General features: G+C 58.7%; 2 protein-coding genes across 5 annotated transcripts in view; one reads left to right on the top strand and one right to left on the bottom strand.

Annotated features, from left to right (window-relative positions):
- Window positions 1-1,110: 1,110 nt before the first annotated feature.
- Window positions 1,111-12,528, top strand: CHGA (chromogranin A). 3 transcript variants are annotated; one of them, XM_041757633.1, is made up of 8 exons: window positions 1,111-1,283; window positions 1,978-2,024; window positions 4,347-4,440; window positions 5,262-5,330; window positions 7,383-7,478; window positions 8,586-9,026; window positions 9,667-10,100; window positions 12,056-12,528. In XM_041757633.1, the coding sequence occupies exons 1-8, from the start codon at window positions 1,238-1,240 to the stop codon at window positions 12,137-12,139; spliced, it is 1,311 nt and encodes a 436-aa protein (XP_041613567.1). In that variant the 5' UTR covers window positions 1,111-1,237; the 3' UTR covers window positions 12,140-12,528. The 3 variants fall into 3 exon arrangements, with proteins under 3 accessions (XP_041613567.1, XP_041613565.1, XP_041613564.1); XM_041757631.1 differs by having other exon boundaries at window positions 1,112-1,283; window positions 8,586-9,020; window positions 9,667-10,160; XM_041757630.1 differs by having other exon boundaries at window positions 1,112-1,283; window positions 9,667-10,160.
- A 2,526-nt stretch (window positions 12,529-15,054) lies between these two features.
- The window catches only part of ITPK1 (inositol-tetrakisphosphate 1-kinase), a 164,001-nt gene continuing 151,219 nt past the window's right edge, over window positions 15,055-27,836 (bottom strand). Inside the window, exons 9-12 of one of the 2 annotated variants that reach the window (XM_041758262.1) lie at window positions 26,473-26,598; window positions 24,997-25,064; window positions 21,628-21,790; window positions 15,055-17,134 (exon numbers count right to left, since the gene is read on the bottom strand). In XM_041758262.1, coding sequence (XP_041614196.1) covers window positions 16,776-17,134; window positions 21,628-21,790; window positions 24,997-25,064; window positions 26,473-26,598 — 716 coding nt within the window. In that variant the 3' untranslated portion in view covers window positions 15,055-16,775. The remainder of the gene's footprint in view (window positions 17,135-21,627; window positions 21,791-24,996; window positions 25,065-26,472; window positions 26,599-27,836) is intronic. The other variant, XM_041758263.1, reaches the window with a different exon arrangement.

The raw sequence follows: 27,836 nt of genomic DNA, 5'->3' as shown, positions 1-27,836 counted from the left end.
TGTGAAAGCTGTTCTCAAATATACAGTGGGTTAGGTTACCAGCAGCAGGAAGGCGATCCTGAGGGGCTGAACTGGGGCTAATGGACAGACCTTAGACAACTCCTATTTTGGTTTGCTATCAAGAACTGTCCCCCATTCCTCCTTCGCCAGCGCCCACGAGAGCCAGAGTCTGGGGTTCACTCATTCATCCCTGGATCGAACTCGACCCATAGGTTCAAGAGTCATCTGTGAGCTGTGTTTCCCCTGCGCCAGGTGCTCCACTCAGCACTGTGAGAGCGATGCCCAACAAACGTTTTCGAACACATAAATATGGACACGGCTACAAATTGTGGCGGTGGGGCCCCGGGTGGTTCAGCCGCTGAGCGTCCGCCTTCGGCCCAGGGCGCGGTCCTGGGGTCCCGGGGTCGAGTCCCGCAGCGGGCCCGGCACGGAGCCCGCGTCTCCCTCTGCCTGGGTCTCTGCCTCTCTCTGCGTCTCGCATGGATGAGTACACGAAACCTTTTTTTTAAAAAGGTTGTTAAGGCCCGAAACTGGGTTGGCAGTGTTGGGAGAGGAGAGACCTTCTCCAAGCAGGGGTCGGGAGGCCTCTCCGCGGCCCTCTAGGTGTGAGGGAGCGGCGGGCGGCGGGGAGGCCTCGGGCTCCGAGATGGGGGGCGCCCCCGCCCCCGTCCCGGTCCAGCGGCGCTGGAGGCTCAGCTTCCCCGTCCCCGTCCTGGTCCCCGTCCCGGTCCCCGCCCCCGTCCCGGTCCCCGTCCCCGTCCCCGCCCCCGTCCCGGTCCCCGTCCCGGTCCCCGTCCCCGCCCCCGCCCCGGTCCCCGTCCCGGTCTCCGTCCCCGTCCCGGTCCCCGCCCCCGTCCCCGCGGAGGGAGTCTCAGAAGCATAAAGCGGCGCGTAGGGCCGGCGGGGGCCTCGGGGCGCGCGGGGGGCCTGGGAACGACCCGCCCACGGACCCAGCAGGCCGGCGGGACCGTCGGAAGGTGCGGGGCGGGAGCGCCGGGCGGCGGGCGGCGGGGCCCGAGCACGAGGAGCGAGCCCGAAGGCGGAGCGAGCCGCGGCCGGACCCCCGGGGGGAACGGCGCGATGACGTCACTTCCGGGCCGGGGCATATAAGCTCCTGCAGGCCCGGCGCGCCGCGGAGAGGAGGCGGGTGGCCGACGGCGCCGCTGCAACCCGCTCCCAGGCCGCGCGAGCCGCCAACTCTCGCCAGGGTGCCCGCCGCCCGGGCCTCGGGCTCGCCATGCGCTCCGCCGCCGTCCTGGCCCTTCTGCTGTGCGCCGGGCAAGGTGAGCGAGCGCGGGGCCCCGCCCGCCGCCCCCAGGCCCGGCCCGGTCCCCCGTCCCCCGCCTCCCGCCTCCCGCCTCCCGCGCGGCGAGCGTTCAGCACCGCGGACAGCGCCCCGCTGCCCCGGACCCCGCGGAGCCGCCGCCCCCCCGACCTGCTGTGGGAGCCGCCGTAGGACCCCCTGGCGCCCCCTCTCGAGCCCCGTCTCGAGCGCCTCGGGGCCGGCCCCGCTCCGCGCCTGCCGCGCAAGGTCATGGGGGAGGTGGGACACCGCCGCGGCTCCCGCCCTCCCGCCTCCCGCCTCCCGGCTCTGGGCTGCCCCTCTCCTCACCGCTCACAGCCCTCGGCCTCCGCGGTCCCTCTTCCTCTCCCGCCTCCTTCCCCACCCCAGCCCCACTCAGCCACGGGCCTTGATTTCATGGCCCTGCCCTCCGCCTCCCCCACCTCCCACAAACCCAGAGCAGGAGCTTTCCCAAGGGGAGGTCAGGGAGCTCAGTGCAGCGCCTGGGGACCATCCCCCTGGGGGCAGCAGCCAGGGAAGGGAAACAAAACCAACCCCAGCACCCCAGCATCTCAGTGGGGGGAGTTTTGAAGGAGAGCACGGGGCTGGATGGGCCCCTATGAACCCAGTCGGGAAGGACTGGGCTCTCCTCTTGGAGCAGAGGCATGACCCCAGCTCTCTCCTTCTCTTCCCAGCCATTGCCCTTCCTGTGAGCAGCCCGATGAATAAAGGGGACACTGAGGTAAGAAGGGGTACGGGAATGCCCCAGGGTAGTGGGTGGGAGGCCCCCGTGAACACCTCACAGCCAGGTTTTGGTCAGCTGCAGGAGAGAGTCTGGCATAAAGCCAAGAGCCAGCACTGCGGCTGCTGAGCCTGGGAACAGCTTGTAAAAGAAGATATCAAAGATTGCTAGATTTCCCTGCCATCCCGCTGTGGGGACTTCCCCAGCTTCTTCTGAGCTGGGTATGCTGCCTGGCTCTTAGCTACTGGGCCAAGATGCCAGGCTTGTTGCTGTGAATGCTCCAAATCTGCAGGCCCTGCATGAGCTGCTGGGGGGCACTTCTCTCTGGTTATGGTTGTCCGCAGACCTGCAAGAATGGTCTTCACTTCTCTGGCTCTGGCTTCCCTCTTTGAGCTTCTCCTCCTCCTCAGGCTCTGCCAGCAATCCGCCCCCCCCCCCCACCAGCCCCCCCTCTTGCCCCCGCCCCCACCCCGGGCTGCATAGGCCCTCAGGCCCCAGCTCTCCCAAAGGCCACGAAAAAAACACTCTTGACCATGGCTTCTGCACCCAGAGGCCTGGCCATTGGGGCTGATGGTAGACGTCAGCCAGGAAAGGGCCTTAGGAGATACTAGTGGGAACCTGTAGCCAGTGAGACGATCTCTGTTGGGTGTGTACTTGGAAGTCATTCATGTCTGGGCTGGGGTTCTTTTTCCAGTCTCTGGTGCTCACAGACCCTCACTTGCAACTCTGATACATTTCTACCTTTTCAGGGCCTGTTTTCTTCCATTCCAGAGGGGCTATGGTTAAACCCAAAACATCAAAGCAATTTCAACCTCTATTTGCTCAGTTATATTTCATGTGTTTTCCTTGCAGACAGGCCTATATGTGGGCCTCTACCACTGTGTGGTTTTGGTAAAATTCCTTAATTTTTCTGAGCTGCCCCTTTATCCATCTATAGTATTTCCCTTGAGGGAAATTGTGAGTGTAGGAATCATAGATGTAAGGCACCTGGCAAATAGCAGGTCCTCAGTAAATGGGCACCTAGAGCTTCCCCTCTGAGCTCCTTATTATTCTTTGGACCCATACCCAATTTCTCTCTCCCAAAGTCTGTCCTCATGGACTGCTGATCATCTGATATTCCCAGTGTAAGGTCGACAGCTACAGCGGGAGGCAGGGTACAGGCTGCAGGGCCCTTCCTACCAGATCCTTCATGGTCACCATACTGGACCCAGCAGCCTGGGGTCAGGGGCACCATAACAGCTAGTGAAGACCTAAATATTCCATCCTGTGATGCTGTGACTACTGAAGCGCCTGTTTGCCAGTTTGCCATCCTCAATTTTTGGATGGGTTGCTTTGGCATGACATAAACACAGCCTGCCACCCCCTCACTCCCCACCAGCATTGCCTAATGCATGTCTGACACCTCCTGCTTCTCTGCCCTGCTCTAGGCAGCCAAAGCAGGTGGAGAGTTGTGAATCCCTCCCTTGGTGTGTGTGGCACTTCACACTTTATAGAGTGTTTTCCCATCTGTGTCTGATCACCCTGGGAGAGGAGTTGGAAAAGTCTTCTTGCTCTCATTTTACAAATGAGAAAGTTGAGGCTCAGAGAGGTCAAGTCATATGTTCAAGATCACCCAGTGTGGATACAGCATGGCAGCTGCCACTACCTTCAAATATCCATGTATCAGCTGCCTAATTACCCACTGCACCTTGCTGGGCACTGGACAAAACGTTCAGAGATATGGCTGCTGTTGGCCTGGGGCAGGCACCCAGATGTAGCTGATGTGAGCCCACATCCAGCCACAGGACTTATCCCCAGGGTAAATATAAATCCAGACCATGAGGCTGTCACTCCCTGCGTGTAACAGCACCATGGATTTTGGGAGAGAGTGACCCAAGTCCTGTTTCCAGACAGGGTAGAGCTAGGGAAGGTCTTTGCTCTCTGGGCTGTCCAGAAGTACTTCCTGGAGGTAGTTGACCTTTGAGGCACCTGCAAGACTAATGTACTTCTAAAAGACATACCTTAATGCCCAGGAGCAGCTTCCCCATCGTTAGAGAGACATGTGGTACTGGGTACCCAGTACTCAGCTCCCACCATGTCTCACCTTTGAGGGGTACCTGCTGGCTATATCATTAGAGTGCCTGGCACATGGCAAACACCATCTAAGGGGTTTCTATTATTGCTCTTATTGTCTGGCTGGGAATGCAGAGCTGTGCACCTGAGACAGGCATCCAGGGACTCCTGAAGACAAAAGCAAATGGTCCTATGTTCTCATTAGGAATTTGTCCTGGAGCTGAGCCCCAAACACAAACCAGCCCCAGTGTGCCCCCACTCTCTTCCTAGGTGATGAAGTGCATCGTTGAGGTCATCTCTGACACACTCTCCAAGCCCAGTCCCATGCCCGTCAGCCAGGAGTGTTTTGAAACACTCCGAGGAGGTACAGGCAAAGCTGGGGGCGGCGGGGTGGGGGTGGGGGTGGCAGCGCACTGCCCCTGGGGCTGGGAGGTGAGGATACAGGTCTGTGGCTTTTGGCAGAATTCAATGATTTAATTCAACAGTCACCGATCAAGTGCCTGCCCTGGTTGGGCTTGTGCTAGTGTTGAAGTGGTACGGGGCGGGGGGGCGGGGGGGGGGGGTTTGTCACAGCTCCTGGAGCTTGCAGACCAGCAGATAGAACAGATAGGAACACAATTAACTAGAATTCTGGGTGGAATGAAACCAGGGCCGGAGCAGCAGGCCACCTGGTCTACCCTGTTGACAGAGATGTTGTGTTATGATATCTCCAGAGCCAAGAACAGCTGGTGCCCGGCAGATAGTCTGTAGGTTTGTGATGAGGAAAGGAGTGTTGTGGGCGTGACAAGGACGGAGTGTTTGCAACTGAGCAGTTGAGTCTTGCCCAGCTGTTGGAGGGTCCACCATTAGCACTGGGGGCGGACCGTCCAGGAAGAGTCAGAAACCAACGGATAGAAAAGTCAAGAAAGGGTAGAACACGGTGTAGAGACAACCCCGGCCGCACCTGAGGGCCTGGCTCTCCCGCGGAGGCCTGGGCGCTGGGCTGGTGCCTGACCTCTTGAGGCCGTAGGAAGCAGTGACGTTGGGAGGGCAGCCAGTTCCACTGTGTATCTCAAGATGCAATCTCGCGGCTGCTCCCCAGGTTTTCAGTTTCCAAAATAAACTTGTGCTCAGCTGAAAATTGATGGTAATCTCTTTCTCGTCTGTTCTCTGGAAACCACTCATAACGACTCTCCCTCCTTGCAGATGAACGGATCCTCTCAATCCTGCGACATCAGAATTTGCTGAAAGAGCTCCAAGACCTTGCTCTCCAAGGTATTTTCCAGTCTCTGCATAGGAATCTGGATAAATTCCAGTAATTGATAGAAAACCAGGATGGAAGTTTGAGCAAGGTCCTATTTCTCTCTGTTATTTCCCTGCCAACATAGAGGAGGAAGGTGGGCTCTTCCCTGTCCCAATTTGTCATTGATACAGTTAAAGAGATAAAAGCCCAGAGAGGTTGAGTGACTTGTCCAAGGTCACACAGTAAGTTAAGGACATGCCAAGATGTAGCTCTCCTGATACCCTGCTGTCTCTGGGTATGAGTCATCTCGGTGGGGGTACTTTTAAGACTACGTTGCAGAGAGGATCCCTTTCCTCTGTTAACTGAAAAGCAAATTGGTCTCCAGGAAAAAGGAGGGGCCCATTACCACTTGTGAGCTTCTATTCAAGGAGTAGATGGGGAAAGCAAGGTCTTGCTTGCCCCCAAAACACAGACCAGACTCTCAGCATGTTTTAGAGTCGAGTATGTTTTTCTCTCAGAGATTCAGAAACATCCAGTGATACTCTTGGGAATGGAGTGACTTTGTGGGGGTAGTGAGCATCTTGTCACTGAGGATATGCAAGCAGAACCCAGATAGGATGCTGGGATGGAGAGTTAGGCTGATGTCATCCCGTGGATGCTCATGCCCAGATTGCTTCCCAGATTCCTTCACATGTGGTTCATGTGAGTCACAGAGATGTCCCTGGTACATTGAAAAAAGATGGGTCCTGGCCTTGCATCTTTCCAAGGTGACGCCCCTGTGGGAAGTGGCCGCTGGCGCTCTGCCTCTCCCCAGGCACTGGCCCTCTGCCAGAGATCTGCATCTACGTCCACCGAAGTGAGGACTCACTTTCGGGGCTGGGTTTCTGTGGGTGCAGTGAGGTGGGAGGCGCGCAAGCTGCTTCGGCTCCGGGAAGGCTGCAGTCGAGGGCCCACGGGAAGACCCTCCACGAGTGCGAATGGACGGCAGGCACCCGGTCACGTGGCCACCGGGAGCCTAAAGTGAGTGCCTGGCGCGGTGCTGGCTGGGGCCTGGCTACCACCGCCTGTCTCATCCATTTCATCTTCATTGACCCTGGTGGGTTTTTTATAGCTAAACATTAAATATTTTATTGCAATATGATAATTTAAAACTTAAATATTGAATGACTGACTTATTACATTTAAATAATTAAATCAAGTCAATGGAGACTGTTCCAGGGGTACGTGTCCTGGTGTGTCTGCACACATGGATGTGCGTGTCCAACACGAACCTTCTCGATGGGCACGCACATCACTGCTCTCTAGTAAGAGTACGGGATGAGGCTACGTGTCCGCCTGTCTGCCCACCCGGGCGTCCTCCCATCCACTCCCTCTTCTGCACTCAGACTGTCTCGTGGGCACCCGCACCTCAGCTAGCTCGCCACCCCACATCACATGGTGAGGAACAAGCCACCGGGAGGCGTGACCCGGGGTCCGCGTCTGCGGCCCACAGCCGATGTGCCGGCGCCTCCACCCACCCCAGGGATTCCCAGCCTGGTGAAAACTGCAGCAGCATCTGCAGAGGTGGCCTGGCCAGGGGGTCGTCATCAGGAAGCGGGCACAGGTGGGGACAGAGGCAGGAGCCCGGGGCCTAGGCAAGGAGAGGGCCGCCTGCGGATCCTGGCAGAAGCTCAGGCAGCTGCTGCCCAAGGACCAGGCCTGACAGGGTCCTGGAGGGACCTGGTAGGAGGGGTCCTACCAGTCAGTACTGAGGGGCCCTCACGCTCTGCTCCCCGGACCCTCGGCTCCATCTTTGTTGCTGTTGGAGGCAGCAGGCGAGGCTTGTCCTCGTTTCCCAGGTAGGAGAAATGTGTGCGTGGAGAGGGGCTGTGGCTGCGACGGGCCCTGGCTGGGAGGGGGCGGGGAGCTAGCACCCCTGCCCCCAGACTTGGCGCTGACTCATCCCACCGGGCAGGCCTGGAGTGCCATGTGCCTGGTTTACAGAAGTAAAGGGACACCGTCACTTGCAAATATGCCAGGGCTGGGCTTGGCCAAGTTGGACTTTGTTCTTCTTTTCTTTTTTTCCCCTCCTTCTCTCATACCAGGTGCCAAGGAGAGGGCACATCAGAAGAAACACAGCGGTTCTGAGGATGGACTCGCAGAGGCTCCTGACAAGCAGAATGACCAGGCCGAGCAGAAAGGTCAGTGCCGCCAGTCTAGCCAGAAGTGGGGGAGAGAGGATGTAGGAGCTGTACTTATAAGGATTGGGAGGGGTTAAGGAGCCCCTCCGTTAGGGCCTGTCAGGCAGCTAGCTCTCATTTTAATCTGTCCTGCACAAATGGAGAAACTGAGGCCCAGCGTGCTTTAAGCAGCATCACTACAGATGCACCTGTCCCCCAGGATCTGGTGGTGCCTCAGCATCAGTCCTGTTGTACGAGGATCCCAGACTCAAACACTAAATGAACCTGGATCATCTTTCTTGAAGCCAGAGAGCTTCTAAGGTCAAAGAGATCATGACTTAGGTCACGGGGGATGCCCCAGGACTTGTCCTCCCGCTTGGCAACAGCCACAAACCACCTCTGCTGGGCCTGCCCTTTGCATGTGGAAGGTTGGGGGACAGGCCAGTTCCAAGGATCAGGGGTCTCTGAGGGCTTCCATTTGGGGAGGCAGCTATGCGTCACCTGCATGTGGCACTTGGAGGCCCTGCTGCTTACAGACAGTGAGCATGGACAGGTCACCGTGCCTGTCCACGGGTCGGGCAGCGTTTCTGTAGATAGGATGGGGACACTTGGACCTGGGGGCCCAGAGTCAAGTGGTGGAATGTACTTGGTTACAGTGCTGGGTTTACTTTTCCTGGTTAAAAGGTACCTTCAAGGCAGCCACCAGAAAATGCCTTTTAACGAACCCATACAGTTAGGGATGGAGCACTTCCAAAGGACACTCAAGGCAGAGAAGCTCATGTGGAGGGGAGAACAAAGCTGCAGCACTGGTGCCTCTTACACAGAGAGGTTAAGGCACTTGCTCAAGATCACATAGCAATTCAGCTGATGTCCTAATTTTTAGTTCTGGGATCATTTTCAAGGTCTTTATTTTTTTTAAATCACTTCCTGCTTTAAGAAGTAGAATTACAAAGAAAGAAACACATACCCATTGTGCTGGGGTCAGACCCAGACATGGAGCAGGTAACACTAATTGTCATGAGTGTCTCAGGTGGGACTCACTGGAAGCCCAGAGATTCAATGACTGAGTTCTGAAATCGGGGGAGACCCCAGGTGCAGCCTGGTCCTCAGGGCCTGTTGTTTCTGCAGAGGTGACGGGAGAGGCATCCCCCAAGGATGCTGTGGAGAAAAAAGAGGATCCTAAAGAGACAGAGAATGATGGAGACACAGACGGAGCCAGGCCCCAAGCCTCCCAGGAACCTGGACAAGGGCCCCAGGTCGAGGGGGACAGCCAGGCCCCAGGGCAGCAGGAGGCTGCCAACACTCACTCCCCAGCCAGCCTTCCCGGCCAGAAACACCCAGACTCACAGGCCGAGGAAGACAGCGAGGGCCTCTCTCAGGGCCTGGTAGACACAGAGAAGGGCCCGGATGCAGAGCAAGGGCAGCAGGCAAAGCGAGAGGAGGAGGAGGAGGAGGAGGAGGAGGAAGAGGAGGAGACTGGAGAGAAGGCTGCGACTGAGGAAGAAAACCCCACGGAGGCACTTAACCCCCACCCAAGCCTCGGCCACCAGGAGACCCACAGGGGTGAGAGTATGTATGATGCCTGAGGGGGAGGGGGCTCATCCACACTCTCATTCCACCTCCACTGCAATCCTGGGAGGTCGGTATTAGCTCTTTTCCACATGGAAAACGGGCTCGGAGAGGTTAAGTAATCTGCCCAAGCTCACACAGCTGATTTGTAGTAAAAGCAGAGATTCCAGCCCAGGTTTGTGTGACTCCAAACCCTGCATCTCTCACTATTCTACACGGCCCCTCCCCTCCAACCCAGGAGACGAGAGGGTGAGTGGGAACAGAGGGACAGGTGAAAACGGGCTGGGCTGGGGGACGGTGTCAGCTTCACCCAGGGTCTAGGGGAGCTGCTGGCTCCTCAGGGGGCCTTGTCAGGGACCTTCCTGGCTCCCCAGCTGGGGCCCCGTGATCGGGGACTTCTGGGAGGAGGGGCCCATAGAACACGCAGGCTCTGGCCAACCTGCCTCTGAGCTTTGAGAGGCTCTTGCAAAGTGCGATATCAAGACTGCCTTTGCCTCCAAGTAGGATCATCACGGGGAGGCTGGGCTGGATCTGGCTGTGGTCTGCGGTCCCAGCAATGGCCACAGGCCCTGGGGAGCGGCAGGGGCCAGGGCGGTGCTCCCGCGTTCATTCTATTGCTCTTGTGCACCACCTGCTCCAGGTTGGCCCGAGGCTCAGGCTGTGGACGAAGCCAGGAAGACAGGGGCTAAGGAGGCTCGGCCCCCCGAGGGAGAGGGAGAGCGGGAGCACTCCCGGCAGGAGGAGGAGGAGGAGGAGGAAGAGGAGGAGATGGCAGAGGCCCCTCGAGGCCTCTTCCGGGGCGGGAAGAACAGGGAGCTGGAGCAGGAACAGAAGGAGGAGCAGCTCTCCAAGGACTGGGAGGGTGCCAAGCGATGGAGGATGGACCAGCTGGCCAAGGAGCTGACGGCCAAGAAGGGGCTGCAGGGGGAGGACGAGGACGACGACCCCGACCGTTCCATGAAGCTCTCCTTCCGCGCCCGGGCCTACGACTTCAGGGGGCCTGGGCTGCCGCTGCGTCGAGGCTGGAGGCCGACCTCCCGGGAGGACAGCGTGGAGGCGAGTCTGCCCCTCCAGGTGCGCGGCTATGTGGAGGAGAAGAAGGAGGAGGAGGGCAGCGCCAACCTCAGGCCAGAGGTTGGTACGGGGCGGGCTCCAGCCCCAGGCCAGGCCTCCAGAATGCGGGCCAGCCAGATGTGCGGTCCTGCCCCGCGGAGGGGACATGGCCAGTCCTCGGGGGTCTGAGCCCGAAGAGGCATACAGATGGGGCGGGGTGGGGGGCTCTGGGGAGCGGGGCAGGGCGGGGAGGGCAGGCGGTGGGGGGGTGAGTAAAGTCTGGCTCACAGGCTGCAGGCGGCTTGGGGAAATGTTCCGGGCGGGTAGGTCTCTGTCCCGCAGCGGGAGGGGCTGGAGTGAGTGCAGCTGCGCAGAGGGAGCTCGGAACGGAAAGCACCAGGCAGGGACCGGCCTGGGGAGGCCCCACTGGCCCCGAGAGGGTAGGGCCAGGCTCGGGGGCCCTAGAGGACGGGGAGGCCAGGGAAGCCCCTGCACACAGTGATCCAGCAACACCCCTACTGGGAGGCACACTTTCCCCCTAGGTTCAGATCCTGCCTCCTCTCCTGTGGCAGGGCCGGCCACAGTACCTCAGGCCTGGTGGGGAGGGGTGAGGGAGGCACGGAGGCCCCAGAAGACCTGGGTTCTGCCTCTTGCCAGCTGTGTGACTTTGGGCAGGTCATTCCCCTTCTCTGAGCTTCTGTTTCCCCCATCTGAGAAATGGGAGCAAGGTGACCTTCCTTGCTCACCTCATTGTTGTGGTCGGAATATAGGAGCATTCACAGCCTGGCTACGGGCAGGGCTACCCCGTTAGTTCAATGGTGTGCTGGGACGTAGCTGCAGAGGTGAGGAGGCGGAAGCTGGGTCCCCGGCAGGCTGGCGACACTGCCCTACAGCTGGAGGTGGCCTTTGGGGTCTGTGGTCCAGCCCTTGCTGCCCTGCAGGGCAGGGACCTCTCCATGGCCCCAGTGCCGTCTGCCCATCCTGACACAGACGTGGCTCCTTCCTCAGGTCCCAACCATCTTTCTGGGCTGTGACCAGGTTCGTGGTACCTCCTTGGCAGCCGGAACCAGGATGCATCCCCAGGAAACTGCCCCCACCTAGCTTTGGTCCAAAACAAGCCTGGGCACCTCTGAGCACCCCTCCGCCCCCCTCCCCCCACAGAAGCTGGAGACAGTGGAGTGCCGTGAGGGGCCTGCCAGCTTCCTGTCTCCATAGGCAGAGCAATCCCTGGGCTGCCAGGCAGAGAAATGGGGACCCCAGAGCCACGAGGGCAGGGCAGGGCCTCCTCTCCACCAGCCCCAGGGTCTCCTCAGAAATGCTCCAGCATCACAGAAACTCACGCCCCAGGGGCTGCTCCAAGACAGAAGCTCTAGGGCCCCTAACCATGGCCCGGTGGATTACTCCATGTCCTGCCTGGCATCCAGCAGGGACCCAAGGTCACCACCGGGGGTGGGGCATGGCTTTCCCTAACTGTGGCTCCAAGTCCCAGGTGTGTGGGCACTGGTCCCAGCTCCGGGGGTCCTGGCAGTTCCCCGAGGCTGCAGCACAGAGCACGGCTCACGAAGGGCTGCCCTGCCTGGCACCACCCTGGCAGCCAGAGCTTGGGGCCCCTGTGACTGGGGCTAAGGATCCAGGCCCAGCCCCCAGCAGGTAGAGGCCGGGCAGCTCCCGTATCCCCACAGCCCCTCAGGCCAGGAGGAGCACTGGAGGCTTTGTGTTCCCTGGGTTCGCCCAGAGCCACCAGGGAGGAGGCCACTGGGGGTGGTGGAGGCAGGCCCTGTCCCCTCCAGTTCTCTGCACAGTAACCCCCAGTAACCCCAGCAGGGCAGCATCTCTGTCCCCACGGTGTGAATGGAGCAGAGAGGCCGAGCTACCCATCTGAGACCACACAGCGGCCACGGCACAGCCAGGCTGGAGGACCGCGCCCTCCACGCCGCCTGCCTGTCCTGGCCTGATGTTCGTTTGTTCTCTCCTAGGACCAGGAGCTGGAGACCCTGACGATCATCAAGGCAGAGCTGGAGAAGGTGGCCCAGCAGCTGCAGGCGCTGCGGCGGGGTTGACCCGCCGGCCAGCCCCCCCACCCAGGGCCCCAAGGCAGCCGGTGGTCCTGGCTCTGTTGTTCCCCCTGCAGGTCCTGGCCAGGTGCGGCTGCTGGTAGGGAGACCGCTGCAGCCTGCCCAAAACCCAGGCCACCCTGACCCCCTCACCCCTTTCCTCCTGCTCCCAATTCCTGCCCCTGTGCGCCCCTCTGCAAGGGCGGACCCCTCCACGACTTTAACCGGTTGTCTTTTCTCGCGAGACACAAGCAGATTTCTAGAAGTTTCCTTCCCACCGTCAGAGCCATTGGGTGCAACTGCAATAACTTCTAACCTTTTGGTGAAAGCTGAGGATTCCTAATATATTCTTTACAAAATTTATCTAAGGAAAAATAAATCTGCTCTGGGCTCTTTCTGGTTTCTGTGACCGTTTCCCCCTCTTGACTCAGAGTGGGGGAGGGTGAGATGGGTTGGATTCAGGCAAAGGGACAAGGGGAGGTTTACTTCCCTGGAGCAAATCCTTTCTGGGCTACTTTTTTAGCCTGGGACTCTGGGTCCGCGACTTTGCATCCCTGGACGTCAGTCTCTTCATTTGAAAAATGGAATACTTATTTCCTCATTAGATGGTGACAGGGATTCAAAGGGCCCAGGGCCACAAAACCATGACGATGATGACATGAATCCATGAAGGGTCTTGGCCACCTTTAGGCCTCACTGATGAGGCTGGCGGGGGGTGCCCACTGCGGCTGCTAAGCACCCCGAGGCACAGAGGGACACCCCCACAAAGAGCTGGTGCCATAAGACGTCTATGTCTTCACACATTTCAAGGGTGTGCTCCACCCCCAACAGTGACAGAAATGACACACACATCAACCGTGTTCCAACCAGGCAGTCAGGTATCAAAACACCTGCTACCGAGGCCAGTTAACAGAGAAAACAAGAGGTCCCCTTGTCCCTGAAATAACCCACCCCGAAGATGGCCACCTGCGCTGTCATAATCACGTGGAGAAGCCAAAGGGCCGGCAGATGTGTCCTGGCTCTTCCAGAAGCCGTGACTCTACATACAGGATGTACACTCGTAGAAACCTCGTATGTGTGTATGTTCACAGATCAGATACAAAGCTGCTCAGGGTTCTGGGAAATGTTGCTTGTCGCTTGTGAGGAGGACTTAGCATTTGTCACAAAGCTCAGGTGTCACAAGAAACGCCACATTTTTGGTGAAGTCGCCATGCGAGGAGCTTTTTGAGAAAAAACAGATGTTGACAGGGTGTGATCCCACAAACAGCTCTGGAGGGAGAGGTCGGCCTCTCCCGGCCCTCAGGGCACATCATGGATAAGTCTGCAAGTGAAGGGGAAAGGCCCCTGGGGGCCTGGGGAGGGGCAGGTGCTCGGGAGCAGAAGGGGGGGCCCCGGGGTCCCACCTCACTAACAGTCCTGGGAACAGCTTGTGTCTGGGGCGGGCGGGGGATCACCCCAAGCTCACACAGGCGGCCCTGTGCACAGAGGTGGACGCCCTTTCTCGCGGAGGGCAAGACCAGTGGGAGCGCGGCTGCTCTGGAACCTTAGCCACGTCGATGCAGGCTCGGGCTCGGGCTCGGGCTCGGGCTCGGCGGGGAGACACGAGGGCTAGGGCGCAGCCAGGCTGACCCGGGAGGCAGAAGCCCAACCGCTTTGTCAGGCACCAGGCCAGCTCTCTGCCTCGTGGCCGGCCAGCACACGGCTCACGGAGCCATGAGGGGTCCCTCCACGTGACTGACTGTCCAGGGGCAGAGGCATGAGCACAACCCAGGGGCTTGAGCCGATGTGGGCTCCCAGATCAGGACAAGGACACGCAGTCTCCCCTGGCCTCAGAGTGGCTCCAGGCCCGGCCCACCCCCCCACGCACTGCAGAGCTCCGATGAATACCTGGTGAAGGACGCCAGGCCAGGACAACCCCCGGGCCCTCCGGAGGACAGGGTCAGTGGCCTGTGCACTGTCCGCAGAACCGCAGCATCTGTAAGCAGACCTGATTCCAGGTTCCTGCTCCACACTGCCCAGCGCTGAGACCCTGCAAGTGACCCCTGACCCCGCCCTGCTGGCACCTGTTCGGGGAGCCCTTGACATCAGCTGTGGGCTCAGCAGCCCCGGGCACTGAATCCCCTGGAGACCCCTACATGCCCACCACCCGGCAAAGGAAGCTTGGGAATGAGAGTCTTGATGTCCTGATTCCCGCAGGGCCGCTCAAGGTGCGACGCGTGCACAGCACAGCCGACCCCTACCCCCGCCAGGGGCCCCACAAGATTCCAGGGCCTCTGGTCCAGAGGCAGCACCAGCGACCCTCAGGAAGGAGCATCCTAGTGGCTCTGCGTTCCCCTGACGCAGACACCGCAAAGCCTGAGGAGACAGGAGGTCTGTGGAGTGTCCTGGGACCCACAGCTGTCAGTGAGCCCCCAGGGACCCTGCGAGGGAAGGTCTGGGGCCGGTGCACCACCACCGGCGACTCATGCTCCCTTCCCATCTGCTCCTGAGGCCCCTCAACCAGAGATGGCCAGTGTTTGCTGGACGGGTTCACAGCCGGGGCAGGAGCAGCCTGTGTGCTCCAGGGGCAGGCCTCCCGTCTCCCACCACCAGGCACTCCCAGTCTTTAGGAAGTGAACCCCTCCCTCGATTCCACTTCTGGAAACCATGGTCACCCTGCTCGCCACCCGCATCGGGGCCAGTGGGGGAGTTACTTGCTGCGTGGGCCCCGGAGCCGGAGTCGAGCTTGGGTGACCTGAGGGGTGGACCTCAGGTACACAGGAGCATGGAAAGGCCTCAGGGGTCACATGGCACCCCCACCCCCGCCCGCCACCTATTCTGAGGCAGATCAGGGTTGGAGTTTCATTTAAGAGAGTAAAGCTGTTTTATTAACAGTCCAGAACAATGGAAATTTTTAGCAACATTTGTAAACACGTGTGAAATGCGGTTTGATTTCAGTAGTTTATTTTGGAGACAAAGCAGTGCAAGAGGCCAGCCACACTTTCCTGCTTCCCCGGGGCTCAGGGTTGGACTAGGAAAGGCGCCATACAGACATTATAATCAGGGTTCAACACTCAAGTCGTGTAAACGCGGTTAGTCAGTGGATCCTCGGGTCACGGGGTTCCTCAGCCGGCCCAGTCCTGCCTTCCTCTGCCAGAGGGTGGGCGACCCCCCCCCCCACCCGCCCCTGCTGAGCCTGAAGGTACTGCCGCATGCCCAGGCCTTGCAGCAGCGTCCTCACTGGGCCACAAAGGACAGCCTGGAGGCCTCTCCCACCTTCTCCAAGTAAAAGGGTATCTGAAGGTCATGCTCACCAGGTCCTTTGCATTTTGCCTTGGTTCACCCTGTCCCAGGGCTGGCGAAGGTCCTCGCTGGCCACCTTCTCTGCGGAGGGGCAGGTGGTGCCCCACTGGCACCGTGGGAGGTGCCCGAGGGGCTGGTGGCATCTGCCGTGCATGGAGGAGGGGGTGAATATTTCCTCACTCCTGGGGCCGCAGCTCCCTTCACACTTGGCCGGCTTTGCGCTTGGGGCTTATGGGGAGTACAGGAGGGCCCGCAGGGCAGGTGTCAGAAGATGTGAAGCGCAGAGGCAGCCCTCCTGGCCATGGAAGCAGGCCTCAGCCACCTTGATGCCAGGGGGTGCACTGGGTTGACTTCTCAGGCAGGCAGGCCCCACCGCGGGGCGCAGGGCATCCAGCCTGCCTGTCAGAGGTCTCTGGTCTCAACTGCTCATCACACAGGAGGACGGTGAGGCCCAGCAACACCTGGGGTGATCTGTCCAGTCACAGCTCAAATCCTTGGCACAGGCAGGATCAGCCTGGGGCCCCTCATGGGTCCCAGGAACCACGTGTGGTCAGGGAGGGAGCCCCCCCCACCCTTGAAGGGCTGCACAGGACCCATGCTGAAGGGCCTAGGGTGCCGGATGTGGAGACAGGAACCAATTCAAGGCCTCGGCCTCCCCTGGGAAGCATCCTTTCGTTAGTGGGCCACAGGTGGACCACAGCCCAGACCCTATGTGGGACCCCCCTCCAGGAAGGAGTGGGTGCACCTCCTGCTTCGTCTGGCTCCTGCTCTGGGGAGCAACACCCAGCAGCTCCCCTGGCCACAGTGTGAGGCCCTGTCCCTCCCACAGCTGTGGAAGTGGCCAGCAGGAGGCAACAGAGAGGGGGCCGGGCCTGCGTGCCGGGGGCTGGAGAAGACAGGAGGAACCCTCGTGCACTGTCGGCCACCAAGCACCCAAGCAGGGGCGGCCCCCACGGGGTCCACAGCAGCCATGGAGACACACAGACGTGGATGTGCACACGCACTCGTACACACATAGCAGCCGCACATGCATACGCACAAACCACCTCACACTCAGACCTAGTGTTGAAGACACAACAAGTGTCAACCCAGTGAAGACATCTGCACAGCAGGTACCAGGTGGGATGTCCATCTTCCCCGAGGCTGGACCAGTGGGGTACCCTTACATCTCCCCCTCCACCACCCCTTATTTCGATCATGACATCAGCAAATCAGGTTAAAAATTAAAAATAAAAACCAAACATAAAACAAGAAGAATCAGATCGCTGGGAATTCTTAGTAGGAGCGTCGCTGCTGGGAGCTGCTTGCCCGGCAGGTGCACCCCGCGGCTCACGCCGCCCTCTGGTCCTGGTCTCCATGGCTATTGGGAGGAGGCCTTAGTGGCCAGTGAGGCCACGCAGTGCTGCTGGAAGCTGGGGGACACGGCTGCGGTGCAGCCAAGTCTCTGGTGTGGGAGCTTGGCGGTGCCGCCCGCGCCCATGCCGCCCGCATCGGCCTCCGATGTCCAGGGTGGGTCCGGGCCCATCATGCTGCCACAGCAGCCAGGGCCGGCGCTGCACGTCCGCTCGCCTGCCAGGCTGCCTGCCTGCTCCGCCAGGAGCCTGCTGTGCCTCAGTGGGGCCACATCCCCTGCGGCCGCTGTGGCTGTGCTCTGGCCCTGCAGGACGGTGGCCACGTGGTTCAGGAGGTCTGTGAAGAACTCGCTGACGCCCTCATAGCCTGTGTGTGGGGGAGAGAGATGGGGTGGGGGGGGCGTTAAGCCAGGTTGGGGTGTAAACGTGGCTGCAGACAGAGCAGGCCCACCTTGGGGCTCTTAGAGTCACGGTGGGTGTGCTGAGGACCGAGAGACCAAGGCGTGGTAGGTAAGGGGACAAACTGGAGCAACCAAGCCTAGACTCAGAGTGGGAGTGGGGCCCAAGGCTAGTCCTGGAATTTGGCTGAGCCCAGGGCGTGAAATGCTATTACACTGGAGTGGACAGACAGACGCCCTGCATCCTGTCCCTCTCAGGCACAGCTTCGTGTCTCATGTATTCACCCCCCACCCCCCATATGCTGTGATGCACGTGGGGGAAAAGGTGTGGAGGGATGGGGAACAGACACGGGCGATGGGGCACGAGGCATGGGGGACGGGAGATGAGGCACAAGGGACAGGGCACAGGAGATGGGGGGAGGGGGCCAGGCTTGGGGGGTAGGGGGACGGGCACAGGGGACAGGACAGCTCCAAAGACCCACTGCACACATGCTCTATCACAAACAGCTCCTTCTCCACGTGGCCTCAGCTTCCTCCTCTGTAAACCGCGAGATCTCGGGGGGAGACTTGACCCAGCGACCCTGGATCGACAGCTATTGCTCTGGGAACAGTCTGCAGCCCTCTCACCCCCAAGTCCCTGCGGGGGAACCGCTGTGCCACATCTCGGGGCATCAAAGCCAGCAGACCGAGACCAGGCCCCCAAGGGGCCCCTGCATGCCCACAACTGAGCCTTGAACACAGTGGGGCTTGGGCTCCCCCACAGTCCATGCTAAACCCCCAAGACAGACACGAAGGCAATGTCAGCCAACTGCTCCTCAGGCCACCACTGAGCGCTGTGCCATCAGGGCCAGGACTCTGCCTACTCCCCCAAAATTTCAAAGACATCAGTGAGTGGGCACCCAACACCGTCCCAAACCAACCAAGGCCTCCAGGAACAGGGCAGAGAGAGTGTGCCTGCCTAGAAGGGGCTCCAGGCACTGCTGACTCCCCACGTGACTGTGACCTCTGCCACAAGGTGGGGCAGGGCAGAGGGAGCAGGACCCTCCAGGATGGCCCTCACTGCTGTCGACACAGGCTGGCTGAAAATAAGCCTCAGGAATGGGCAGGGCGCCCTCCTTGTCACAGAAGAGCCCCCCAGGGCCAGGTGGCAGAGGCGGCCTTGCCTGTCCACCATCTGACTTGTCCAGCAAATAACTGCTGTCGTTTTGAGGTGCCTGAGGCTTCAAGGGGAACACAGATGTGCCCACAACAAAAATAAAAATGGGTAAACCAGCTGACATGCCCCGTGCTTCTGTGTGCCCTTGCTCACTTTTCACAATGCTGTTCCCATTCTGCAGATAAGGAGACTGAGGCACGGACTGCCAGGCTGCCTGCCCGTGTCCTCCCTGGTTTAGAAGATTTTGGTTTTTTTCTTTTCTGAGCTCTGCTGTCATATTTTCTATTTTTATCATTATCTTGACTTGTTCCCCTGCTTTCAAGGAACTAAAAAAATGAAATGGAATTATATCTATTTATCAAAAAAAAGTCAATTACCATAAATGTAAAAATAATAATGAATCGGTATCACACTTTCAAACCGGTTACCTCTAGAGCTTTACAAACAGGCATTTAAGAGTCGTTTGAACTATTTCATGTTACAAAACATTCCCATCAGCAGAGGGATGGATGCGGGAATGCGTGTTTGTGTTGAGGATTCCCAGGCTCAGGGAGAGCCAGCCTGCGGGCTGCATGCACAAGGGCCCCACTCGTGGCCTCCTCACCACCCCAGGGGCTGGGGCCAAGGGATTACCCAGGGTTTAGAGGAGGTAAGAGCTCCCAGATGGCAGAGCCGGGACCTCAATCAGCCCTTTGGTACCATCTGCGCCCAGGGTATCACGTGGAGGCCAGGGAAGAGGGGGTGGCCGGGGCCTCCGGGGGGGTGACAGCGGGTGCACGGCTAGGTTTCCAAGGGAGAGATGCAAATGGAGGGCAGAGAGCTGGACAAGAGTCAAGCCAAGAGCAAGGAACACAAGCTGGCTGCTCAGCCAGCACTCTGTGGCCCCCAGACACGGCCCAGGGCTGGGTGTGTGTGTGCTTCTGGGGCTCCCAGGGGTGGTCTGGAGACCTGAGGCTGATCTGGAGATGACGGGGGAGGCCCCTGAGGTCTGCCTGAACTGGCTACCAGCCACGCGGCCAGCTCCCGAGGCCTGGGGAGCTGACTGGGTGACAGCTAGCCCTGCGGGGCAGCAGCTGGGGGCCAAGCCCCGGGCCAACGTCCTCTCCTCCGTCTCTGCAGTGGGAGTCACGGCTCCCGCTGTGCACAACAGACACTGACAACATCCCCGTAGGTGGCTCGTCCCATCACAGGCTGAGAGGGCAGAGCCAGGATTTGAACCCACAGCTTCAGCTGGGAGGCAGGAAGCCATGCAATAGGCAGCAGGGCTCCACTCCTAGCTCTTAGCATGCGCGGGCCACAGGTCTTGGGCAGGTCAACCGGCCCCCACCTCCACGTGCCCACAGATAATGGGACCATAAGAGCTCACTGCATGCCATGCTGTGAACACGAGAGCAAAGCTCTCAGCACAGGCCTGGTGCACTACTAGTAGCTACTGCTCCTGCTCCTCCCCATGACCAGCGGCAGCCTCCTGGACAGGGTGCCACTGCCCACCCAGGGCCCCGAACTGGCCTTCCCCAGCGTGCACCCCTCAGGATATACCCCGAATACTCCAGACCCAGGCTCTCCTGGACACGGCCTCCCCTGGGCTCCCAGGCATTCCCCTGGCATTGGGCTCCCTAAGACAGTTTCTGCTGGGCTGGGTGGCCAAGGTGCTCCGGCTGCCGTGACCCGACCTCCATTCCCGGCCCCACCTGGGTGGCCCTTGTCTCAGCTTCTGTGGCTGGGAACCTCTCCGCCCATGCTGGCTCACAGTGTGCTCCTCTGGGCACATAGGATGTGGAGCCAGAACCGCGCTGGGAGGGGGTCTCTCAGGACCTGCACAAAGCCAAAGCTCAACTGCAGAGCTCCAAATGCTCACCACGTCCCACCTCTATCTTCCTAGAGCTTCTACCCCAACATCCCTGCATTGCCCCCTCCTTGTCCTCCCATTAGTCTGACTTGGCTCCCACTCTGCTGTCATCACCCGTGTCCTCCCTGGTTTAGAGCCTCTGATATGTCACCATTGGTCCCCGACGCACCCTGGATTCCTTTGGTCTCTCGTCCTGTCACTTACTCATCAAAATCCCACCTCTGGCAGCACCCAGGTCTCTATCTAGGCTGCACCCATAGCGACTGGAGAAACACAGGCCACTGTCCCTACCGGCTCACTCTTACCTAGCTCAGAGTGAAACCCCATGCTGTCACCACACCACATGGCCGGCTCCTCTCATGCCTCCTCGTCCCCCCCCCCGCCCAGAACCCTGGGTGGGGGTAGGTCTTCCATTCCTGCCGGGCTCTGCTCCCATATCATCACTTCAGGGAGGAGCCCCAGGTACCCCTGTCCTTTGAGGGCAGGGCTCTGGCAGCCATGGGCATGCTGCACCATGTGTCTGCAGCATCTGGGACACATAGTAGGGCCTCAACACATGTCAACCAATGAATGACAGAGAGCCAGCCAGTGGTGTCCAACCAGCCTTGGTTTCCTTGGCTGTGACTTGTGATGGTGGCTGAGCCTGGCTGCACACTGAGTACAGCGTCACATGTCAAGCACCCAGCCTGCGGTCCACACAGCCAAAGCCAGCTGAAAGGGTGAAAGAGTCAGCCTTGGGATAGCCCCATGGAACATGGGCCCATCCCAGGACCACCGACCAGGGACGGCACGGCCACCATCCCTGCAGGCGACTGGGCCTGCCAAGGGTTCAGTGGGTCCTATCTCCCCTGAGTCCCTTGCTGGATCCAGACAAGGGAAGTATGGCAGAGCCAGGCTGTGTCAGCAGCCCTGAGGACCCGGCACATGCTTCCTGCCTCTGGGCTCTGGCAGACAGTAGGGAGTGGGCGTTGCAGCCACAGGGAACCAGCCAGCACCAAGGCCGGCCCCAGAATCACTGCTTAGGGTCAGGGCAGGAGCATGGTGCTGCTGCCAACCTGTACCGTGACCTGGGGTCATTTCTCCATCCCCAAGAGACTCGTTCCCTGCAGGTAAACCGTGGAGGGTGTGCTTCCTCAGGGTTCTCTCCACTCTCTCAATCTACAAGGACCCAACAGATGAGCCGAGGGTTGGTGGGCCAACAAAGGCTCATGCTGACAACACAGGGTCAGGTGAGGAGAGTTAGATGTGTTTAGTGCAGGCCCACTAAGCACCCCGTGTTCTTCCTGGCTGGAGGCACTGACCTCATTTGCCAACCTCACCACATGCTATAAACCCATTTTGCAGGTGAGGCTGAGGCCTAGAGGGACTGCATGGGGTTGGGGGGCGCTGGTCCACCCGTCCATCGCCCAAGGTTACTGGTCTATAGGCTGAAGGTGCTTCCTGGCCCCACCACTTACCTGGGAAGGCGTTGATGTCGATGACCGCGTGCTGCCCGGTCTGATTGTTGATGATGATGTCAATCCCGAAGAGTGACACACCCAGCGCCTGCCGAAGCGCCCGGGATAGCTCCCGGATGACCTCGTCGCTTGGCCGCTCAAACACACCCTCGATCTTGTCCAGCTGCATGCGTGCACACACATGGAAGTCAGGTCGTCCCTCCAGGAGGGGTCAACATAGACCTAGAGTGCAGCACTCACACAGCTGCTCCTCAGCCCCACCGACAGCTGGGCAAGTACTAAGTGCTCATTACCCCTCTAATCCCTGCAACACCCAGAAGGACTGGCCCACGCGGCTCATCTTCTGCTCTCATCCCAGCCAGCCTGGGACAGGTGCACAGATTTTCACGGGCCCTGGAAGGGGCACTGAGGACGGGGAGTCTTGGGAAGGATTTGGGATCGGGGAACATGGATTTGAATCCTAACAAGGACTTTCTAGCTCTGTGTCCCTAGGGAGAAGTACTTGGCCTCACTGGGCCTCGGTTTGCTCATGTGCAAAATGGGACCAATGAGGCCTCTATCCTCTGCTGGTCACTGATGTGGTGGGAGAGTATGTACCTGGCTGGGAGGAGGTGCATGTAGGGCAGGGAGGGCACTGTGTTGCCTCTAAGTCTGCCAGGAGGTTACAGGAGGTACACCACAAACTCAGGACCCCAGTCCTGAGTCCTGGGGGCAGTAAGGCTCAGAGGCCAAATAGGACGAAGGGTGGTCAACCCATTAGAAATAAAAGCAAGGTTTTGTCAAAAACTTACACACAGAATTACCACATGAGCAGTAATTCCACTCCTGGGTCTGTCCCCCAAAGCCTGGGAACAAGGACTCCTATGCCCCTGTTCATAGCAGCACCATCCACAAAAGCCAGGGGTGGAAACACCCATGTCCATCAACATTGTTGATCTGTCCATACAAATACACAAATTTGTTTTCCACAACATGGCACAGCCTGGGTGAGCCCTGAAAATGTCAGCTAAGTGCAAAGAGCCAACACGACAGATCACCTACTGTATACTTCTGTTAACATGAGAGGTCTAGGAGAGCCAAGTTCACAGACATGAAAAGCAGATTACTGCTTGCCAGGGGTTGGGAAGAAGAGGGAAGGCGGAGTGACTGCTTAATGGGTACACAGTTTTCTTCTGAGCTGATGAAAATGTCTTGGAACTTGGTAGAATTGTTCACTTGACTATAGTGTACGTTATGGGAAAAAGAACCATAATGCTGAATCTGGAGGGCTGGGGTCAGAGCCCTGGGGTACCAGCCCTTTAACCCAGCACAGACAGCTGCAAGAGCCGACGAGAACTTCCAGTCACGCACAGAGCAAGGAGCCCCGCCCTGGGCCCCATCAGTGGGCCCTGTGAAAGCCACACTCGCAGGTTCTGCACAACCGTGTGGGCCTCCAAGCCCCGACCCTAATGGCCTGGCGTACTGTCAGAAACACTTTTGAAGGGGCAGTGCCAATCTGGCTGCAATGAGCTCTTGTCACTTAGCCCCTGCCCAAGCCCGGCTCCGCCTTGCAGTCCCCTCTTGCTGGTCAGAGGTCAGTCAGTGCAGTAGCTCGGCCCTGGACCTGTGGTCCGGGGTCCTTCGCAAGTCAGGGAGCACCAGGCAGCCCTGGCACAGCCTGCTCCCTCCTGCAGGACCTGAGCTGCAATGTACACAACGTACACTGGGTCTTGTTTTCTTGCTCTAATATATGGGGTAATGAAAACACATGCGCCATGGGATCTGGGGCCAAGAGGCTGTGGCACAGGCATGCCGGCGAGGGGGGCTCCGTCTTTCCTGTTACCAAGTCTCCTGACACACTGTGCCTGGAAGCCCTTCCTCAGCTCAGCTAGGGCATCTCAGAAGTCCTTCCAAAGCTGTTTGATGATCTAAACAGCCATCTGAGGACAATATAATGTCAAGGGGCTGTCAACGCCAAGGCTAGGACGGTACTCTGGGAAATGGGGAGGTGACAGAGGTGGCCACCCCTCCCACTCTGGGCACAGGGGGCTAAGCGCTTCCTGCACACTGCACTGTCTGCATGCTCTGCACCCAGTAACTCCCCAAATCCCACAACCACTCTGTGGGGCAGGAAGGGGAAAGAGGCTCAGTGATGCACTGTGACCATGTGGCACTCAGGTCTGATGCTGGCATTTGGGGGCCTGCAAGTGAGGTGTTGGGGTGGGGTTCATTTTCAGTGACCTCCAGATGGGAGAGAGGGAGCCAGGGGGCAAGTCTGAGGTGGAACTGTGTCAGGCTGGCCTGCGGGTGTGCACAGAAAGGGTATGGCTGAGTGCATGTCCCTTGTCTCCTTTTATGTGGTATCAGTCCTGGGGGCTTCCTGAAGAGCAGTCACAAGCTGAGGAGAGGGAGATGATGGAGGACCCTCCAGGGAGACAGGAGTCTCTCTAAGCTTTCCCACTTCATAGATGAAGAAACAGCCCAAGCAATGGCTATCTACAGAAGTTACCTGGGACCCTCTGGCGTCAGTTAACAGCCACGAGAGCCACATAGGGATCGGAGTGACAGCTTCCCAGGACGTCTGTGGAATGCACCCCCTGCTACTCCCCACTTGAGTCACTGGCCAAATATGGTCTGAGAGCCTCTCAGGAAGCCCCACAGAACCAGGTCAGTCTGAAGTCTCTGAAGGTTAAAAGACCAGCAAAGCTTTTCTTGCACAAAACAGCTTTTTATATCTTAGAGTGCACACAGCCAGGCAACTGAGAGGTTCTGTTTAAAATCTGGTTGTTCTCCAAGCTTCCCTGACCATGGAGCTTTTTCCTGCGGAACATCTATCAGCATCTTGAGGGACACTGGTCCTCCCTCCAGGTCCTCATCCACACCTGTGCTCTGTCAAACCCTCAGCACACAGCTGGCTCCTTGGAGGAACCACACAAACAAGAAATGAACAGGTGGCCTTGGAGGTGGGGGCAGGAGGTAATAGGCAAGTGCATACCCCCCACATAGGAGAGTAAGGAGCAGGCGCAGGGGCCTGCTGCGGATGGACAGGAAAAGAGAAAAGAAAATGGAGGTCTTGTTGCCTCCCATCCCTTTTTTAAATCAGGGAAAAAAGCAGACTTGAAAGTGGGTCTTCAATTCCTCATGACTGGAGAGGAGTGTGGGGAGGCCTTCACTCTGGGAGGACACTCAGAACATCCTCTATCAGGAGTGACCTAGGGGTACATGGTGTGGCTGTGATGGCTGTCAGCAAGGAGGCCCACAGCAAGCAAGGAATAGGGTCTCTGGGCCCTGCACCCTGCTCTGCTGGAGCTCAGCCCTGCACCCCACCGCCTGTGGCAACCCCACCCCCAGGGTCGGGAGGGAAGGCCAACCACGGCACAGAGAACGTACCGCAGTCAGGACCGATGAGGACTCGGGCTTCGACACGTTGTGGCTGTTGAAGAAAATGGACTCCCGGTCTGAAAATGCAAAGACAGGAAAGAGCCTGAGTTAGGTCAAGGCAGGGATGGTGACGCCATCCCCTGACACCAGGGGGCAGCACCACCCCAGTAACGGCCCAGGTGGCCTCACGGTTCAGAGGAGCGGGCCCAGCAAGCTGGGCAGCCCGGCACCAAGGAGACACTGCACCATGGCCAGGAAACATGTTCACTCAGGGCTCCCAGGTTGAGTCATCTTCCCGTTCAAAAGCAGCTGCCTTAGGAGCCTACCTCTGCCACCATCCTAGGGTGCTCTATCTGGCTTCCCCGACACTGAAGGCCCTGTTCCGAAATGTGTGTCTAGTGTGTCTTATGGACATGGCACTAGAAAGGGGGCTGCAGGGACGGCGAGGTGGCTCAATGAGCAGGAAATGCAGTGTATGTACCAGAGTGTCAAAGGCCCAAAGTCAAGATATCCAGGAAATGGGTCTTTCATCCAGTATTTCCAGTCCCTCCCAGTATTTGCCCCTGGAACTCCTTTTCAGGACAGCACTTGAGAAATGCTGAGCAGCTACTTGGCAGGTGAGTGTTTAGAATACAAGGGTTCGGGCAGCCCAGGTGGCTAGGCAGTTTAGCGCCACCTTCAGCTCAGGGCCTGATCCTGGAGACCCGGGATGGAGTCCCACATCAGGCTCCTTGCATGGAGCCTGCTTCTCCATCTGCCTGTGTCTCTGCCTCTCCCTCCCTCCCTCTATCCCTCCCTCCGTCTCATGAATAAATAAATAAAATCTTTAAAAAAAAATACAAGGGGTTCTGCTGTTTCCCAACTATATAGGGAGAAAATAGGAAGCCAGAACCTTGGCTTCTATAGGACCCATCCAAGAAAGTATACAGAACAATTTCTGTTTGGCTCTGGAAACCGGTACAACCCCCTGAGATACCCTCCACCTCCACCCACCCCATACTTCCCCGATCCCCACCACACCCTCAGTTCCCGAGGGGCACTCAGAAGGGCAGAACCATCCCAAGAACAATGAGAGCAGGAAGCAGCTGATGTGTCTGTCCATTCCGTGGAGTGAGGCTGGTCGGTCACACGTTCTTGGGCACTTGGAAGCATGGGCACATGAATGCAAGAATCACAAAACCATGAGCTTCATCACCCCATGCCCCCCACCAAGAATGACATGGGGCCCTGGGCCAAGAGCCCCTACATGGCCCCGGCAGCCTCTTCCTGGGCAGGGCATCATTGCTCCCAGCCCTAGGACATACTGCTCATCTACAGGACCGGAAGGGCCTTGGTTGAGCACCACAGTGTACGGGAGCCAGGCCACAGGGAGCACCTGCTCTGATTGCCAACGACCCCCACCAGCTCCAGGATTGAGGCGCCGCAACAATCATGCATGAGTAAGTGATTCGGGCGGAGGCCAAGCAGGCAGGCGCTGAGATGTACCTGGCATCCTTCCTGCTAGTGGGGCACACAGGCCCCTGGCCGCCCCGGAGTACCCGACAGTCCTCCCGCCGCTCCGACCAGAGCCAGTCCAGACGGGGGGCACGAGAGACGGTCCTGGGGAGGAGCCTGGGGAAAATAAACACCCTGCGGGACTTGTGCCAAGCAGCCCCACCGATCTTTAGTCCTGGGCGCTGACAGTCAAAAAGAGGGAACCCTCTGGGGTGGTGAGGCCCGTGGGGCCGGAGGACAGAGTGGGGCTCAAGCAGCTGGGCTGGGTGCTCTGGCCTTTTGTAGGCACACCTACTAACCCTGCGGTCCAGCCTGGCTCAACCCCACTAAACTTGGGGCCTCTCCCAAACCCGAAGTGTCCCCAGGGTGCAGAGCAAGCTGGGGTGTGGGGGAGGGGTGGTGAAAGGCAACACAGCAGGTAGACACAACCAAGTTCAGGGGGGCTGAGGAGCCTACAGAAGCCACAAGGAAAACATCATGAGTGCTAACTATGCCAGGAAGAGAAAAAGCTAGGCACTTGAAAGGCATGGCTGGCACCCCACTCAACTGGACAGACCCTGTCAACGCAACAGCATCTTTTGGCAGGAAGACCAATCAGAAATGTGACCATTTCAAAGGACACTGCTTATCTTCCTGGGTAACTGTGATCTGAGAGCTCCAGCCAGAGAACTATTCTGGGGAGGGGGGGCCCCATCCTCTGCTCACATCTGACTCCTGTATGGCCCCAGAGGGCGTGTGGGCAGCTTCCAGCTACTCCCTGACCCAGGAGACTGGGAAGCCGAGATGGGTCAGAATGGGTCACATGTACTTTGATGCTACTTCCTCCAGAGGCTTCAAGATAACCAGTCCCTCTAAAGAAGAACCAGACTAGGCCCTGGCACCCTGATCACAGCAGCACTCTAGGCCTGGTGCCCCAGGCCCTCCCTGGGTCCAGACCAGCTCTGAGACACACAGCCTGAGTGAAGAACCACCACCACCACCCTCCTGCAAGGGCAGGAGGGTAATGAGGGGAATATGGGTGCTTCGGCCAATTTACAGATAAGAAAGGTTCAAAGGAAGAGAGTAAATAAAAAGTATCCCCAGATACTGCACTAACTCAATAGTTATGAGCAGTTACCACCCATTCTTTGGTTTGGTTTGCTTCATCTTCACAAATGTGTCTGGGGAATGGTAGGACGTGTCAGCACTGCAGACTGTGGCCCAGATCTCCCACCAGATCCCACATCCCTCTCTACTCCATAGAGGAGCTGGACCTAGCTGCCCTGTCCAAGGAGCTCCCTCACCCCAGTAGTGGCCCAGGGTCCACAGCCTTTCACCTGTGCCACAATGAATCAATCTTTCTTTCCACATATGTG

The sequence above is a fragment of the Vulpes lagopus genome, chromosome 6, assembly GCF_018345385.1.
Source record: "Vulpes lagopus strain Blue_001 chromosome 6, ASM1834538v1, whole genome shotgun sequence".
Lineage (NCBI taxonomy): Eukaryota > Metazoa > Chordata > Mammalia > Carnivora > Canidae > Vulpes > Vulpes lagopus.
This window is presented reverse-complemented; position numbering and strand designations above follow the sequence as displayed.

Bases quoted from the DNA above. Each gene is read 5' to 3' on its own strand.
- CHGA (XM_041757630.1), top strand. From the start codon at position 1,238: ATGCGCTCCGCCGCCGTCCTGGCCCTTCTGCTGTGCGCCGGGCAAG. The intron at 2,025-4,346 runs GTAAGAAGGGGT...CTCTCTTCCTAG, and splicing joins TGAATAAAGGGGACACTGAG to GTGATGAAGTGCATCGTTGA. The intron at 10,161-12,055 runs GTTGGTACGGGG...GTTCTCTCCTAG, and splicing joins GCGCCAACCTCAGGCCAGAG to GACCAGGAGCTGGAGACCCT.